This window comes from Suncus etruscus, chromosome 5, assembly GCF_024139225.1.
Source record: "Suncus etruscus isolate mSunEtr1 chromosome 5, mSunEtr1.pri.cur, whole genome shotgun sequence".
Classification (NCBI taxonomy): domain Eukaryota; kingdom Metazoa; phylum Chordata; class Mammalia; order Eulipotyphla; family Soricidae; genus Suncus; species Suncus etruscus.
This window is the reverse complement of record NC_064852.1, coordinates 103,737,810-103,752,544: the sequence shown is the minus strand read 5'-3', so window position 1 is coordinate 103,752,544 and position 14,735 is coordinate 103,737,810. Positions and strand designations below refer to the sequence as shown.

The window sequence follows — 14,735 nt, the reverse complement described above, 5'->3', positions numbered from 1 at the left end:
ATAATTATTTTCCATCCTATTATTCTAAGCCGGTGCATATACTGTAGTTGTAGGTGTGTTTTTTGCAAACAGCAGAAGTTCGGTTTATTTTTCCTAATCTAGTTCTCTATTATGTGTCTTTAATTGGAGAGTTTAGTCCGTTGACATTTTGGGTGATTATTGACAGAGATGACTGTTGTGCAGTTGTGTTGTTTAGGGTGGTTGTTGTTACAATTAGGGGTTTGAATTGTATAATTCGTCTCTGAGTAGGTCGTTTAGGATCGGCTTTTTTTGCAGAAATAATTCAATTTCGTTCTTGTTTGAGAATGTTTTTAGTCTGCCTTCCCATATGAATGATAGTTTTGCTGGGTATTGGACCCTGGATTGGAAATTATTTTCATTCAGTTGTTTAAATATGTCATTCCACTGTCTTCTTGATTGCATTATTTCAAATGGGAGCTCTGGTTTGATTCTTATATCCCTTCCTTTGTCTTGAGGTTTTTTTTCTCCCTTATTGCTTTAAGGAGTTCATCTTTCTCTTTGTTTTTTTGCAATTTGGATTACTATATGTCTTGGTGTTGGTTTTTAGGGTCTATTTTATTAGGGACTCTCTTCACTTCCTGGATTAGCATTGAACTTTCTTTCCAGAGGGTGGGAAAGTTCTCTGTTATTATATCTCTGACTACTTGTTCTTCCCCTTTCCCTACTTCCTCCCCTTTTGATATACCCACAATTCTTAGATTGTTTCTTTTGTCCTTGTTCATTATATACTGGACTTTTTCTTCCAGTGCTTTGCCTTTTATTTCTTTGTTGGTTTCTTGATCATTCTTTGTTTGCAGTTTTCCTTCAAGTTCTTCAATGTGCTTCTCCAACTCTGTGTTTCTGCTCATAAGGCTTGTTACTCTGTCTTTTAATTCCTTCAATTCTTTTTGTATGGAATCTCTCATGTTCTTTAACATTTCTTATTTAATTTTGATGATTCGTTCATCCATAGATTTCTTATAGCTAGCGTTTCTTTTATTTCTTTTACCAACTCTTGCATTTCCTTTCTCATGGCTACTTTTAGGTCACCTTCCCATGGATCTATGCGTTTTGGTGGACTTGGAAACTTGCTAGGGTTTGTCTCCATATTTCCAGATGTTAGGATTCTCCTTTATTTACCCATATTTCTTTGCATTTATTGGTGTGGGTTGGAGTGCTGTGCCTTCTAAATTCAGCCTCTTTTGATATACTGTGGCATGTGGATGGGTCCCCTCCCTGAGAGTGGTTCTAGACTAGAGGGACTGTTGGGTGAGCTCGCTGAGGTTTTGCTCCTCTTGTGCTCTTTATGTGGCCTGATCGGTTGCTTTGCCCTTTTGTTGTCAGGTAGTGCTGGTCCTCTTCTGGCCACAATGGTGGAGGGTGCTGTTGAGTCTAGCTCTTTCTCCCCCCACCCCCACCCCCCTCGCTACGTGGTGGTCAGCCTTCTTTCCGTGGGTTTGGTCAATTTCCTTCTCTTTATTCCTGTCAGCCAGTGCAGTTCTGCTCCTGGCCACAATGGTTGCAGGCACTATTGAGCCTAGCTCTCTGTTCCCTCACCTATCTGGGAGTCAAAGAAGCTCCACCCCCTCCGAGCTTCAGCCAAAGGAATTCCCCCAGCCAACCCCACCCAGTAGCTGCCCTCAGTCCTTGGGGAGTCTCAGGACCACTCCGGGGCTCAGGGGGGTAGGCTGCTCTAGGTTACCCAAAGGTCCAGGTGGCAGGCCCAAGCTCACCTAGTCTATTGGTCCCAGCCTTTCCCAGCAGCACAAAGTGGGTCTAGCGCAGGCGACTCTGACCCACTATGTGCCAGAGAACTGCACTCCCTTGTCTAAGCTAGGGTCAGATAGGGTGATCTCTGGGGAGAGCAGAGTGAGGCAGCAAGTAAGGGGGTCTCTGCGCACCCATGTGGAGTGGCCCCAGGGGAATACACTCACCCTGGGTACTGGCATGTGGGGTTGCAGAGAGGGAGTCCCTGCACACCCATGTGGAGCGGCCCCAGGGGAATACACTCACCCTGGGTACCGTTGCGTGGGGTTGCAGAGCGGGGGTCCCTGCGTGCCCATTGGAGTGGCCTCAGGGCACTGCACTCACTCTGAGGACAGACACGCAGGCTGGCGGGCATGGAGGTCTCCATGCACCCACACGGAGCGGCCCCAGGGGAATGGACTCACCCTGGGTACCGGTACGGGGGTCGCAGATGCGGGGGTCCCTGCATGCCCAGGTGGAACGGCCTCAGGGCACTGCACTCATTTTGGGGACAGGCACACAGGCTGGCAGGCTGGGAGGTCTCTGTGTGCCCATGTGGAGTGGCCCCAGGGGAATGCACTCACCATGGGCATTGGTGTGGGGGGTCACAAACGTGGGGTCCCTGCGTGCCCAGGTAGAGCAGCCTCAGGGCACTGCACTCACTCTGGGGACAGGCACGCAGGCTGGCTCTCTTTTCTCTTTTAAGCTTAGATAATATTTTTTATTTTTTTTCCTTTTATAAAATCTTTATTTAAGCACCAAAATTACAAGTATAATTGTAGTTGGGTTTCAGTTATAAATAGAACAACCTCCTTTCACCAGTGCAACCATCCCACCACCAATGACCCCCTATCTCCTCCCTCACTCCTGTCTGATTCGAGACAAGCATTCTACTTCTCTCATTCATTAACATTGTCATGATAATTGTTAGTGAAGTTATTTCCCTAATAGTATTCACAACTCTTTGTGGTGAACTTCATATTGTGAGAAGCTTCTTCCAGTCCTTAACTATTTCTCTGGGCATTATTACAATAACGCATTTAATTTTTCTTAAAACCCATAGATGATTCAACCCAGCTATCCCACTCCTAAGGATATACCCTAGGAGCACAAGAATACAATACAAAAAAATACAATACAAAAATCCCTTCCTCACACCTATATTTATTGCAGCACTATTCACAATAGTCAGGTTCTGAAAACAACCAAGATGCCCTTCACTAGACGAATGGCTAAAGAAACTGTGGTATATATACACAATGGAATATTATGCAACCATCAGGAGAGATGAAGTCATGAAATTTTCCTATACATGGATGTACATGGAATCTTCAATGCTGAGTGAAATAAGTCAGAGGGAGAGAGATAGACGCAAAGTAGTCTCACTCATCTATGGGTTTTAAGAAAAATAAAAGTCGTTTTTGCAACAATCCTCAGAAACAAAGAGAGGAGTTCTGGAACTTCCAGCTCACTTCATGAAGCTCACCACAAAGAGTGGTGAGTGCAGTTAGAGAAATAATTACACTGAGAACTACCATAACCATGTGAATGAATGAGGGAACTGGAAAGCCTGTCTAGAGTACAGGTGGGGGTGGGGTGGGATGGAGGGAGATTTGGGACATTGGTGGTGGGAATGTTGCATTGGTGAAGGGGGGTGTTCTTTACATGACTGAAACCTAATCAAAATCATATTTGTAATCAAGATGTTTAAATAAAGATATATAAAATATACATATATATAAGATGCAACTAATGATGAATTAAATAAGATGAAAAGGAAAGAACAAATAGATGAATGAAACTATTCTGTGTCTATCTCTCTCTGACTTATTTCACTCAGCATAATAGATTCCATGTACATCCATGTTTGGGAAAATTTCATGACTTCATTTCTCCTGAGGGCTGCATAAACCATTGTGTATATGTACCAAGATTTCTTTAGCCATTCCTCCGTTGAAGGGCATCCTGGTTGTTTCCAGAGTTGGCTGTTGGAAATAGTGCTGAAATGACTATAGGTATAAGAAAGGGATTTTTGAATTGTACTTTTGTGTTCCTAGAGTATATCCCTAGGAGTGGTATAGATGAATCACATGAGAGACAATTTCCATCTTTTGGGGGAATCTCCATATTGTTTTCCATGGAGGCTGGACTAGACGAGAATGCCAGTTCTTAACAAAAAAAAAAAAAAAAAAAAGAGGCATGAGATGTAGAACTTCAATTTAATTTATTCTGAAAGACCAAAAGAAATGTGAAGATAATTCCACAAGGGACTGCCATTTTATAGTCTAATTTCTTTTTTAAATAACTTTATTTAAACACCTTGATTACAAACATTATTATGGTTGGGTTTCAGTCATGTAAATAACAGCCCCCTTCAGAAGTGCAGCTTTCCCATCACCAATGTCCCAAATCTCCCTCCTTCACCCCCATTCCGGCTGTACTCTAGACAGACTTTCTACTTCCCACGTTCATTCCCATTGTTAGGATAGTTCTCAATGTAGTTATTTTTCTAACTACACTCATCACTCTTTGTAGTGAGCTTCATGAATTGAGCTGGAGCTTCCAGCCCTCATCTCTTTTCTCTGAAAATTATTGCAAGAATGTCTTTCACTCAGTGTAATAGATTCCATGTACATCCATGTATAGGAAAATTTCATGACTTCATCTATCCGGATGGCTGCATAATATTCCATTGTGTATATGTACCAAAGTTTCTTTAGCCATTTATTTGTTGGATGCATCTTGGTTGTTTCCAGAGTCTGGCTATGGTAAATAGTGCAGCAGTGAATATTATATATATATATATATATATATATATATGTCTAAGAAAGGGAGTTTGTGTTGTATTTTTGTGTTCCAAAGATACATCCCTAGGAGTGGTATAGCTGGATCATATGGGAACTCGATTTCCAGTTTTTGGAGGAATCTCCATATCGCTTTTCATAAAAGTTGGACTAGACGGCATTCCTGCCAGCAGTGAATAAGAGTTCCTTTCTCTCCACATTCCTGCCAGCACAGCTTGTTCTCATATTTTGTGATGTGTACCAATGTCTGTGGTGTGAGGTGGTACCTCATAGTTGTTTTGATTTGCATCTCCCTGATGAATAGTGATGTGGAGCATTTTTTCATGTTCCTTTAGGCCATTTGCATTTTTTTGTCAAATTGCCTGTCCATTTCTTCTCCCCATTTTTGATGGGATTAGATGTTTTTTATTGTGAAGTTCTGTCAGTGACTTGTATATTTTGGAGATTAGCCCCTTATCTGATGGGAATTGGGTGAATAGTTTCTCCCACTCATTGGGTGGCTCTTGTATCCTATTTTCTTTGAGGTACAGAAGCTTCTCATCTTGATATATTCCCATTTCTGATTTCACTTGTTTGGAGAGTCCAGTTTTCTCCTTGAAGATGCCTTTAGTCTCAATGTCATGGAGTGTTTTACCTACGTGTTACTCTATATACCTTATGGTTTCAGGTCTGATATCAAGGTCTTTAATCCATTTGAATTTTACCTTTATACATGATGTTAGCTGGGGGTCTAAGTTTGCTTTATTGCAAGTGGCTAATCAGTTGTGTCAATACCACTTGTTGAAGAGAAGTTTCTTGCTCCATTTATGATTTCTTGCTCCTTTATCAAAAATTAGGTGATTGTATGTCTGGAAAACATTCTCTGAGTACGAAAGCCTATTCCACTTATCTGAGGGACTCTCTTTATTCCAATACCATGATGTTTGGATAACTATTGCTTTGTAGTGCAGTTTAAAGTTGGGAAAAGTAATGCCTCCCATATTCATTTTCCCAATGATTTCTTTAGCTATTTGAGGATGTTTATTGTTCCAAATGAAATTCAAAATTATTTGTTCCACTTCTTTGAAAAGAAGTGGGTGTTTTTAGAGGGATCGTATTAAATCTGTACAATGCTTTGGGGAGTATTGCCATTTTAATGATGTCATTCCTGTCAATTCATGAGCAGGGTATATGTTTCCATTTCTGTATGTCTTCTCGTATTTCTTGGAGCAGAGTTTTATAGTTTTCTTTGAATAGGTCCTTCACGTCTTTGGTCAAGTTTACTTCAAGATATTGAGTTTGTGTGGCACTAATGTAAATGGGTTTTGTTCTTAGTGTCCATTTGTTCCCTATCATTCTTGGTGTATAAAAAGGCCATTGATTTTTGTGTGTTAATTTGTAGCCTGCCACATTGCTATATGAATCTATTGTTTCTAGAAGCTTTTTGTAGATTATTTAGGATTTTCTAAGTAGAGTATCATGTCATTTGCAAATAGCGAGAGCTTGACTTCTTCCTTTCCTATCTGAATGCCCTTGATATCTTTTTCTTTCCTAATCACTACAGCAAGTACTTCTGTTATAATGTTGAAGAGGAATGGCGAGAGTGGACAGCCTTGTTTTGTACCAAAATTTAGAGGAAAGGCTTTCAATTTTTCTCCACTGAGGATAATATTTGCCATTGGCTTGTGGTAGATGGCCTTGACTATATTGAAAAAGTTTCTTTTCATTTCCATCTTGCTGAGAGTTTTTATTAAGAATGGGTGTTTGACCTTGTCAAATGCTTTCTCTGTGTCTATTTATATGATCATGTGATTTTTATTTTTTGTTGTTGTTGATGTTGTGTCTTATGTTGATAGATTTATGAATCTTAAAGCATCCATGCATTTCTGGGATAAAACCTACTTGATCATGGTGAATGATCTTCTTGATAAGGCATTAGATTCTATTTTCCAGGATTTTGTTGAGGATCTTTGCATCTGTGTTCATTAGGAATATTGGTCTGTAATTTTCTTTTTGGCAGCATCTTGATCTGGTTTTGGTATCAAGGTGATGTTGGCTTCAAAAAAGCTGTTTGGAAGTGTTCCTGTTTTTTCAATTTCATGAGTCTGGATAGGATTGATAGTAGTTCCTCTTGAAAGTTTTGAAAGAATTTATTAGTGAATCTATCTGCTCCTGGGCTTTTCTTTTTGTGCAGACATTTGAATACCATTGTAATTTCCTCAATAGTGATGGGGTTGTTTAGATATGCTACATCCTCCTTACTCAACCTTGGAAGGGTTTAAGAGTCCAAGAATTTATCCATTTCTTCCAGGTTCTCATGTTTAGTGGCATAGAGTTTCTCAAAGTAGTCTCTGATTACCCTTTGAATCTCTGTAATATCTATAGTGATCTCCTTTTCATTTCTAATATGGGTTATCAAATTTCTCTCTCTTTCTTTGTGAGTTTTGCCAATGTTCTATCAATCTTGTTTATTTTTTCAAAAAAAAAAAACAACTTCTACTTTTGTTTATCTTTCTGATTGTTTTTGGGTTTCCACTTCATTTATTTTTGCTCTAAGCTTTGTTATTTCCTTCTGTTTCCCTATTTTGGGTTTCTTTTGTTGATCATTTTCTAATTTTATAAGCTGTGTCATTAAGCTGTTCACGTATGCCCCTTATTCTTTCCTGATGTGTGCTTGCAAAACTATAAAATTTTCTGTCAGGACCACTTTTGATGTTTCCCATAGATTCTCGTAGTTTGTGTCTTCATTGTCATTTGTTTCTAGAAGAGTTTTGATTTCCTCTTTGATTTCATCTCGGACCCACTGGTTGTTCAGTAGCAGGCTGTTTAATTTCCAGTTGTTAAAGTATTTCTTCTGTGTCCCTTTGTAGTTCACATCTAATTTTAGAGTCTTGTGTTCAGCAAAGGTAGCCTTCAAAATTTCTATCCTCTTGATTTTATGGAGGTATATTTTATGAGCCAGCATGTGGTCTATCAGGAGAATGACCCATGTACATTGGAGAAGAATGTATATATCCAGGTTTCTGGGGATGGAGTGTCTTATATATATTTACTAGGCCTCTATCTTCCATTTCTCTTTTCAAAGCTAGTACATTTTTTGTTGGGTTTCAGTCCGGTTGACCTATCAAGTATTGACAGGGTTATGTTGAGGTCTCCCACAATTATTGTGTTATTATTGATGTCCTCTTTCAAATTTATCAATAACTGTATGAGATAATATGCTGGGGTCTCACTGGGTCCATATATGTCTAAGAGTATGATTTCTTCCTGTTGCACATATCTCTTGATTAGTAGAAAGTGCCCATCTTTGTCCATCACAACTTTTTTGAGTCTAAAGTTTGTGTTTTCTGATATTAATATGGCCACCCTAGCTTTTTTAAGGTTGTTGTTTGCTTGGATGATTTTTCTCCAGCTTTTGATTTTGAGTCTATGTTTGTTCTGACTATCCAGGTGTGTTTCTTGAAGGCAGCAGAAAGTTGGGTTCATATTTTAGATCCATTTTGCCACTCTGTGTCTCTTAATTGGTGCATTTAGTCCATTGACATTGAGGGAGATGATTGTCATAATATTTTATGTCATCTTTGTGGATAAGTTTGCTGTGTTACTTGGTCTCTCTTGTCTTAAAGTAGACCTTTCAGTTTCTTCTTTAAAGCTGGTTTTGCATCTGTGAAGTTTTTGAGCTGTTGTTTATCTGTGAAGCTATGTATTCTTCCTTCAAACCTAAATGTGAGTGGAGCAGGGTGCAGTATTTTAGATAAACTCTCCATTTTATTCAGTCTTGTCACAATATCTCACCTTTGTCTTCTGGCCTTGAGAGTTTCTTGTGACATGTCTGCTGTAAATCTTATGAATTCTTCTTTGAATGTAATTTCCCTTTTTGATCTTGCTGCCTTCAGTATTCCATCTCTATCTGTAGGGTTCATCATTGTGACTAGGATGTGTCTTGGGGTGTTTTTCTTTGGGTCTCTTTTAGCTGGTACTCTTCGGATGTGCAGGATTTGATTGCATGAAGTACTTAGCTCAGGAAGTTTTTCTGCGATGGTATCTTTGACTGTTGATTTTTCCTGCAGATCCCCTTTGTGTGCCTCTGGGACTCAAATGATTCTTATGTTGTTTCTGTTGAGTTTATCAAAGACTTCTATTTTCATCTGTTCACATCTTTGAGTACTTTTTCCATTTTATGATCATTTGCCTTAAGGTTTTTTTCCAGTCTCTTCTGCTGTATGGAGTTGTTCTGTATTTGATCTTCCAGTTCACTGATTCTGTTATAGGCTCTTGTAACCCTGCTGGAGAGGCTGTCCACTGAGTTTTTCAGTTAGCTACCATGTTTTTCAGATCTGTTATTTCAGTTTGGACGTTTCTGATTTCTGTCTTTGTGTTCTCTTCTGCTAGAGCTATATTTCGTTTGATTTCCATGAGTGTGCTCCATATTTCTAAACTCCTTATCTGAGTGGTTAATCAGATGGTTTGTATTTTTTAGTTCATCAGAGCTATCATCTTCATTCTCTGTGCATGGTGATTTCCTGAGAGATTTCCCCATTGTCACACTTGTAGTGTGATTTTTTTTTCTGCGTGTTGCAGTGGGGTTCATTCATTAGAAAGAGCGCATGTCCATGAAGCTAAGCAGAGTTGCCATGCTCTTCTGGAATCTCTAGGAGAGCGATTTTGCTGGGCCCTTTTTGGCCCACTCAGGAGAGGTTCAGGTCACAGGACAGTAGAAAAACATGCACAGGCGACACTCACAGTCTCTCTCAGTTGGTAGCCCTCGGACAGGGGCAGATTTCTCCAGCCTGATGGCATAGACAGAGGACCTTTCTTTCTGCCAGCTATCTCTATTCAGTTTAATTTCTTAAACAGCTATCAATATCATAGTTTTTATTGGTAAATACTAGTCTGAATTAGTACAATATTTAGTATTGTAATATTAATATATTAATATAATATTAATATTTTCTTTTACTTATTTCACTTAATTCAAGTTCTGGAATCTATGAAGAATAGTAAAATCTGCCCAGTTGATCATTGTTAATAAATAATGACCTTCTTAACGAGGCATTGAATCCTATTTGCCAGGATTTTGTGGAGCAGGGAAAGCCTCTTCAACAAGTGGTGTTGGCACAATTGGATAGCCACTTGCAAAAAATTAAACTTAGACCCCCAGCTAACATCATGTACAAAGGTAAAATCCAAATGGATTAAAGACCTCGATATCAGCCCCAAAACCATAAGATATATAGAACAGCACATAGGCAAAACACTACAGGACATTACAGGCATCTTCAAGGAGGAAACTGCACTCTCCAAGCAAGTGAAAGCAGAGATTAACAGATGGGAATATATTAAGCTGAGAAGCTTCTGCACCTCAAAGGAAATAGTGCCCAGGATACAAGAGCCACCCACTGAGTGGGAGAAACTATTCACCCAATACCCATCAGATAAGGGGCTAATCTCCAAAATATACAAGGCACTGACAGAACTTTACAAGAAAAAAACATCTAACCCCATCAAAAAATGGGGAGAAGAAATGAACAGACACTTTGACAAAGAAGAAATACAAATGGCCAAAAGATACATGAAAAAATGTTCCACATCACTAATCATCAGGGAGATGCAAATCAAAACAACGATGAGATACCACCTCACACCCCAGAGAATGGCACACATCACAAAGAATGAGAATAAACAGTGTTGGCGGGGATGTGGAGAGAAAGGAACTCTTATCCACTGCTGGTGGGAATGCTGTCTAGTTCAACCTTTATGGAAAGCGATATGGAGATTCCTCCAAAAACTGGAAATCGAGCTCCCATACGATCCAGCTATACCACTCCTAGGAATATACCCTAGGAACACAAAAATACAATACAAAAACCCCTTCCTTACACCTATATTCATTGCAGCTCTATTTACCATAGCAAGACTCTGGAAACAACCAAGATGCCCTTCAACAGACGAATGGCTAAAGAAACTGTGGTACATATACACAATGGAATATTATGCAGCTGTCAGGATAGATGAAGTCATGAAATTTTCCTATACATGGATGTACATGGAATCTATTATGCTGAGTGAAATAAGTCAGAGAGAGAGAGAAAAACGCAGAATGGTCTCACTCATCTATGGGTTTTAAGAAAAATGAAAGACACCCTTGTAATAATAATTTTCAGACACAAAAGAGAAAAGAGCTGGAAGTTCCAGCTCACCTCAGGAAGCTCACCACAAAGAGTGATGAGTTTAGTTAGAGAAATAACTACATTTTGAACTGTCCTAATATTGAGAATGTATGAGGGAAATGTTGAGCCTGTTTAGGGTACAGGCGGGGGTTGGGTGGGGAGGAGGGAGATTTGGGACTTGGGTGATGGGAATGTTGCACTGGTGATGGGTGGTGTTCCTTTTATGACTGAAACCCAAACACAATCATGTATGTAATCAAGGTGTTTAAATAAAAAAAATTAAAAAAAAATAATGACCATGTGCTCACTTCAGCAGCCCATATGCTAAATTGGAACGATACAGAGAAGATTAGCATGGCGCCTGTGCAAGGATGACATGCAAATTCGTGAAGCGTTCCATATTTAAAAATAATAATAATAACCATGCCACTGGTTGAAACGTGGTTCCTCTGCACCTCTATTTTGTTTGTCAGAAACAACTTTCTAGAAGGTTCAGTGAAAAAGAGAAAACTTGGCTACATATAATCGAATCAACCAGCCTCTGATTACTGTTGCCCATATGCTGGTGGCATGATATTTTGCTTTGCTGTTATGGCATGACTAATTCCTGAACATTAGAACACCCTCCTTAGTTCAGCATACCTGTCCCAATTACTCCCTATAGGTTCCTCAATCCTGTAACAGTCATAACTAAAATCAGTCTGAGCACCTGCAGGCCCTAGGGATTTTATTTTATTGATTCTAATTAAGGCACCACGATTTAAAAAGTTATTCATGACTTTATGATTGAGCTTCAGGCATGCATGTTTCAGCAGTGTCAACTTCTCTTCACCAGTATCCTCCCTCCCAACCCCCAACCTGCCTCTGTGACAGGCACTAAAAAACTAAACTCTATCCTATATAGTTTATGATACTGTTACTGATGCTCCAGAGGTTTTAAAGGACACTTTCTGAAAATACAGAGAAGGTCATCTTGGGTCACTCTTTTACTCCCATTCTGCAACCAGTTTAGCCACTCTGTTGTCTTATTACAAAAAAATCAACATTTTTTCTGTGAGTTTCATCCAGTAGAGGTAACTCCAAAATGGGTCTTATCTATGGTCTCTCATCACTCTCCTTTCCAGTTGTCAAAGGCATATAAAAGGTCTCTAGAAATTAGATGAGAACCAGAGCCAGATATTTATCTCAAAGAACCCTTCCTGTAAGATTTGCCTGTAAGATTTCTAGGAATTCTAAGAGTAATTCCTTTATAGTCTTGGGACTGACATGAACCAACCTTTTCCTTCTTTATTTATAGTCAGTTGTGGTGAAGCTGTCAAAGCCCGTGGCACTGTGGACTCAGCAGGATGTCTGCAAGTGGTTGAAGAAACATTGTCCAAATCAGTATCAGATCTACAGTGAGGCATTCAAACAGCATGACATAACTGGTAAAGTATGCAGTAACAAAGTACTCCTCCCTATTGCCATCCCAGTGGCCTTTCCCACACCCTTCCTGTGAAATAGCATCTTCTCGTAGACATTGCTAGCATGGTTTGTTTTAACAGAACTGATACATGCCAAATATGTGTGAACTCTGCTTCTTAGCAAGCAGAGATATTTTGAATGTGTGGGAATCAGGGAGATCAACACTGTGTGATGGGAATGGGCTGGGGGGAATCTAAAGAAAATCCTAGAGAACATAAAGAGTGTCTTTCTAATTCGCCTGGTTGCAATTTCAGAAAATAAATATTCTAAGATTTCATTGTACCTGAGTGAAAGCATAATTTAAAACACCATTTCTTGGAGTCAAAAAGGTAGTATAGAGTGGGTAAGGTGCTTACATTGCATGTGTCCAAGCTGGGTTTGATCCCTGACATCCCCATATGGTCCTTTAAGCTAAAAAAGAGTAATTCTGAATGTAGTAATTCTGAATGTAGAACCAATGTAGATACCTTGAGTATCACCAGATATAAAACAAAAACATAAACAGACACCATTTCTTTGGAAGATATGAGTATTACTTGAGTGTGGGATTATGGGATTGGTCTGTTTCTACCTCACTCAGTATATGCCTTGTTATTGAATGGAATCATCTTTGAATGTAGCACTTTGGATTGGTATTGAGACAAGATGGTCCCACCTCCAGGTGTGACAAGACCCTCAGTTTAAAAACTTGGAGGTAAAGGAAGTCAGTCCTTGTGTTTTCTGGATCTCCTGGAAGCTGGCTGATTTTCTCGCAGTTAAGGGTAATGTGGGGAACTCCTCACAAGCATTTTCTCTCTATGAGAGAGAGAGAGAGAGAGAGAGAGAGAGAGAGAGAGAGAGAGAGAGAGAGAGAGAGAGAGAGAGAGAGAGAGTGTGTGTGTGTGTGTTTGTGTGTGTGAGTTATTTTCCAGACATCCATCTGATTCCACACCACATCTTTCCAGTGTTCTGGTGTTGCAATTTGAGGACTTAATTCAATACTTGAGTATTTGAGTATTATTTCTGAGAGTCTATCAACACTTGGAAATAGTAACTGTAGAAAGGCAAAAACTTGAGTCAGGATCATTTGCAGAATAAAGAACACAAGAAGAAGTAGATATACCAGATATACCTAGAGGTATGTTTAGCCCCTTTATTCTTATTATTCATCAAAGTAAAAGGACTTATTCAGATATTGACTGCCTTCATCCATGATGATAAGCATATTTGGTCAACTTTATACATCTTATATGTTTTGCAAGCTTGACCATCTAAGAAGAGGACTGGGTAACATGTTTTTTTTCCACAAAACTGTTTTGGGGGGGGCACTTATAAAAACTTAAATACTAGTTCACAATTATTTTTCCTTTTTACTAAGAGATCAGTAGTACTCTAGCACTGATATCTCCAAACTTACTTAGCTTACTGCCACCTTTACAGAAAAACAAATCACTTAGCACCCAGTAGAAACTACCTTCTTTACATAAACAAACAGAAGTGCCTCCTAATTGTACCCAAGACGTCTAGATCTTTCCAGTGTTCCTTGAGCAGTGGAGTGTTATGACCCACTTTGAGAACTCTTGCTGTAGTGGGAAGGTAATTTGCTATTGAGTAGTTCAGCATTACAGACACCAACCAAATTCTGTTTTCTATTTCTATTTTAGTTAATCCTACATCCTTATTGTGTTAATCATTGTTGCTTTAAAAAATAATTTTAGGGGCCGGAGAGGTGGCACAAGTGGTAAGGCATCTGCCTTGCCACACTAGCCTAGGACGGATCGCGGTTCGATCCTCCAGCATCCCATAAGGTTCCCCAAGCCAGGAGCGATTTCTGAGCATATAGCCAGGAGTAACCCCTGAGCATCACCGGGTGTGGCCCAAAAACAAAAACAAAATTTATAAGGCAGAATACATAGCACAGATTGTTTTCAAAATGTGTTTCAAGAAACCTAACTCTTTAAACTGGGTCACAACCCTTAGATAGATCACGGCACCAATATGTTTTCCCTGCAAGCAAACAACCTGAATTCAATCTCCATATCCCAAAAGGTCCCCTTAGCACTACCAGGGGTGATCTCTGAGTTCAGAGCCACAAGGAAGTGCTGAGTAAAGTGAAGTATAAATCAAAATTCAAAAAGAAAAACTATGAATTTAATAAAAAAATATCACCAACACTATTGGAACCTACATTACACCAATAATATGAAGAAAAAATAATTTAAGACTTTCTCAATAAAATTGAAGTTGGTAGCAGTCCAGGGGACTAAGGGTGAGATGCATGCGATGCATGCTGGGAACTATGGTGGAGGGAGATCAACACTGGTGATGGGAATGGCCCTAATTCACTATCACTATGTACTTGAAATACAACTGTGAAAGACTTGTAATTCACATTGGTCTCAATAAAAAAATTTTTTTAAATCACGCTTAACCAGGAAAAAAAGCATAAAACAAAAAAAATAAAGTTCTATGAATTAGGCAAAAAATTGGAGTTGGGATGGGGCAAGAGCATAAGAATATCTCATAACAACGTCAGTTCTTCACCTCTAGCAGTAATTTAACAGTTAGTAACCATTTGGCTGCTAATGGTAGC

The 14,735-nt window shown here is 39.3% G+C and overlaps 1 protein-coding gene and 1 non-coding gene across 4 annotated transcripts in view; both read left to right on the top strand.

The window, feature by feature from the left end:
• SAMD12 (sterile alpha motif domain containing 12) overlaps positions 1 to 14,735 on the top strand; it is an 838,974-nt gene that overhangs the window by 396,327 nt on the left and 427,912 nt on the right. For all 3 annotated transcript variants that reach the window (XM_049773520.1, XM_049773519.1, XM_049773522.1), the window contains exon 3: positions 11,997 to 12,126. In XM_049773520.1, coding sequence (XP_049629477.1) covers positions 11,997 to 12,126 — 130 coding nt within the window. The remainder of the gene's footprint in view (positions 1 to 11,996; positions 12,127 to 14,735) is intronic.
• LOC126010717 (U6 spliceosomal RNA) lies at positions 11,000 to 11,105 on the top strand. Its single transcript, XR_007496730.1, has one exon. It is a non-coding gene; the product is annotated as a U6 spliceosomal RNA (small nuclear RNA).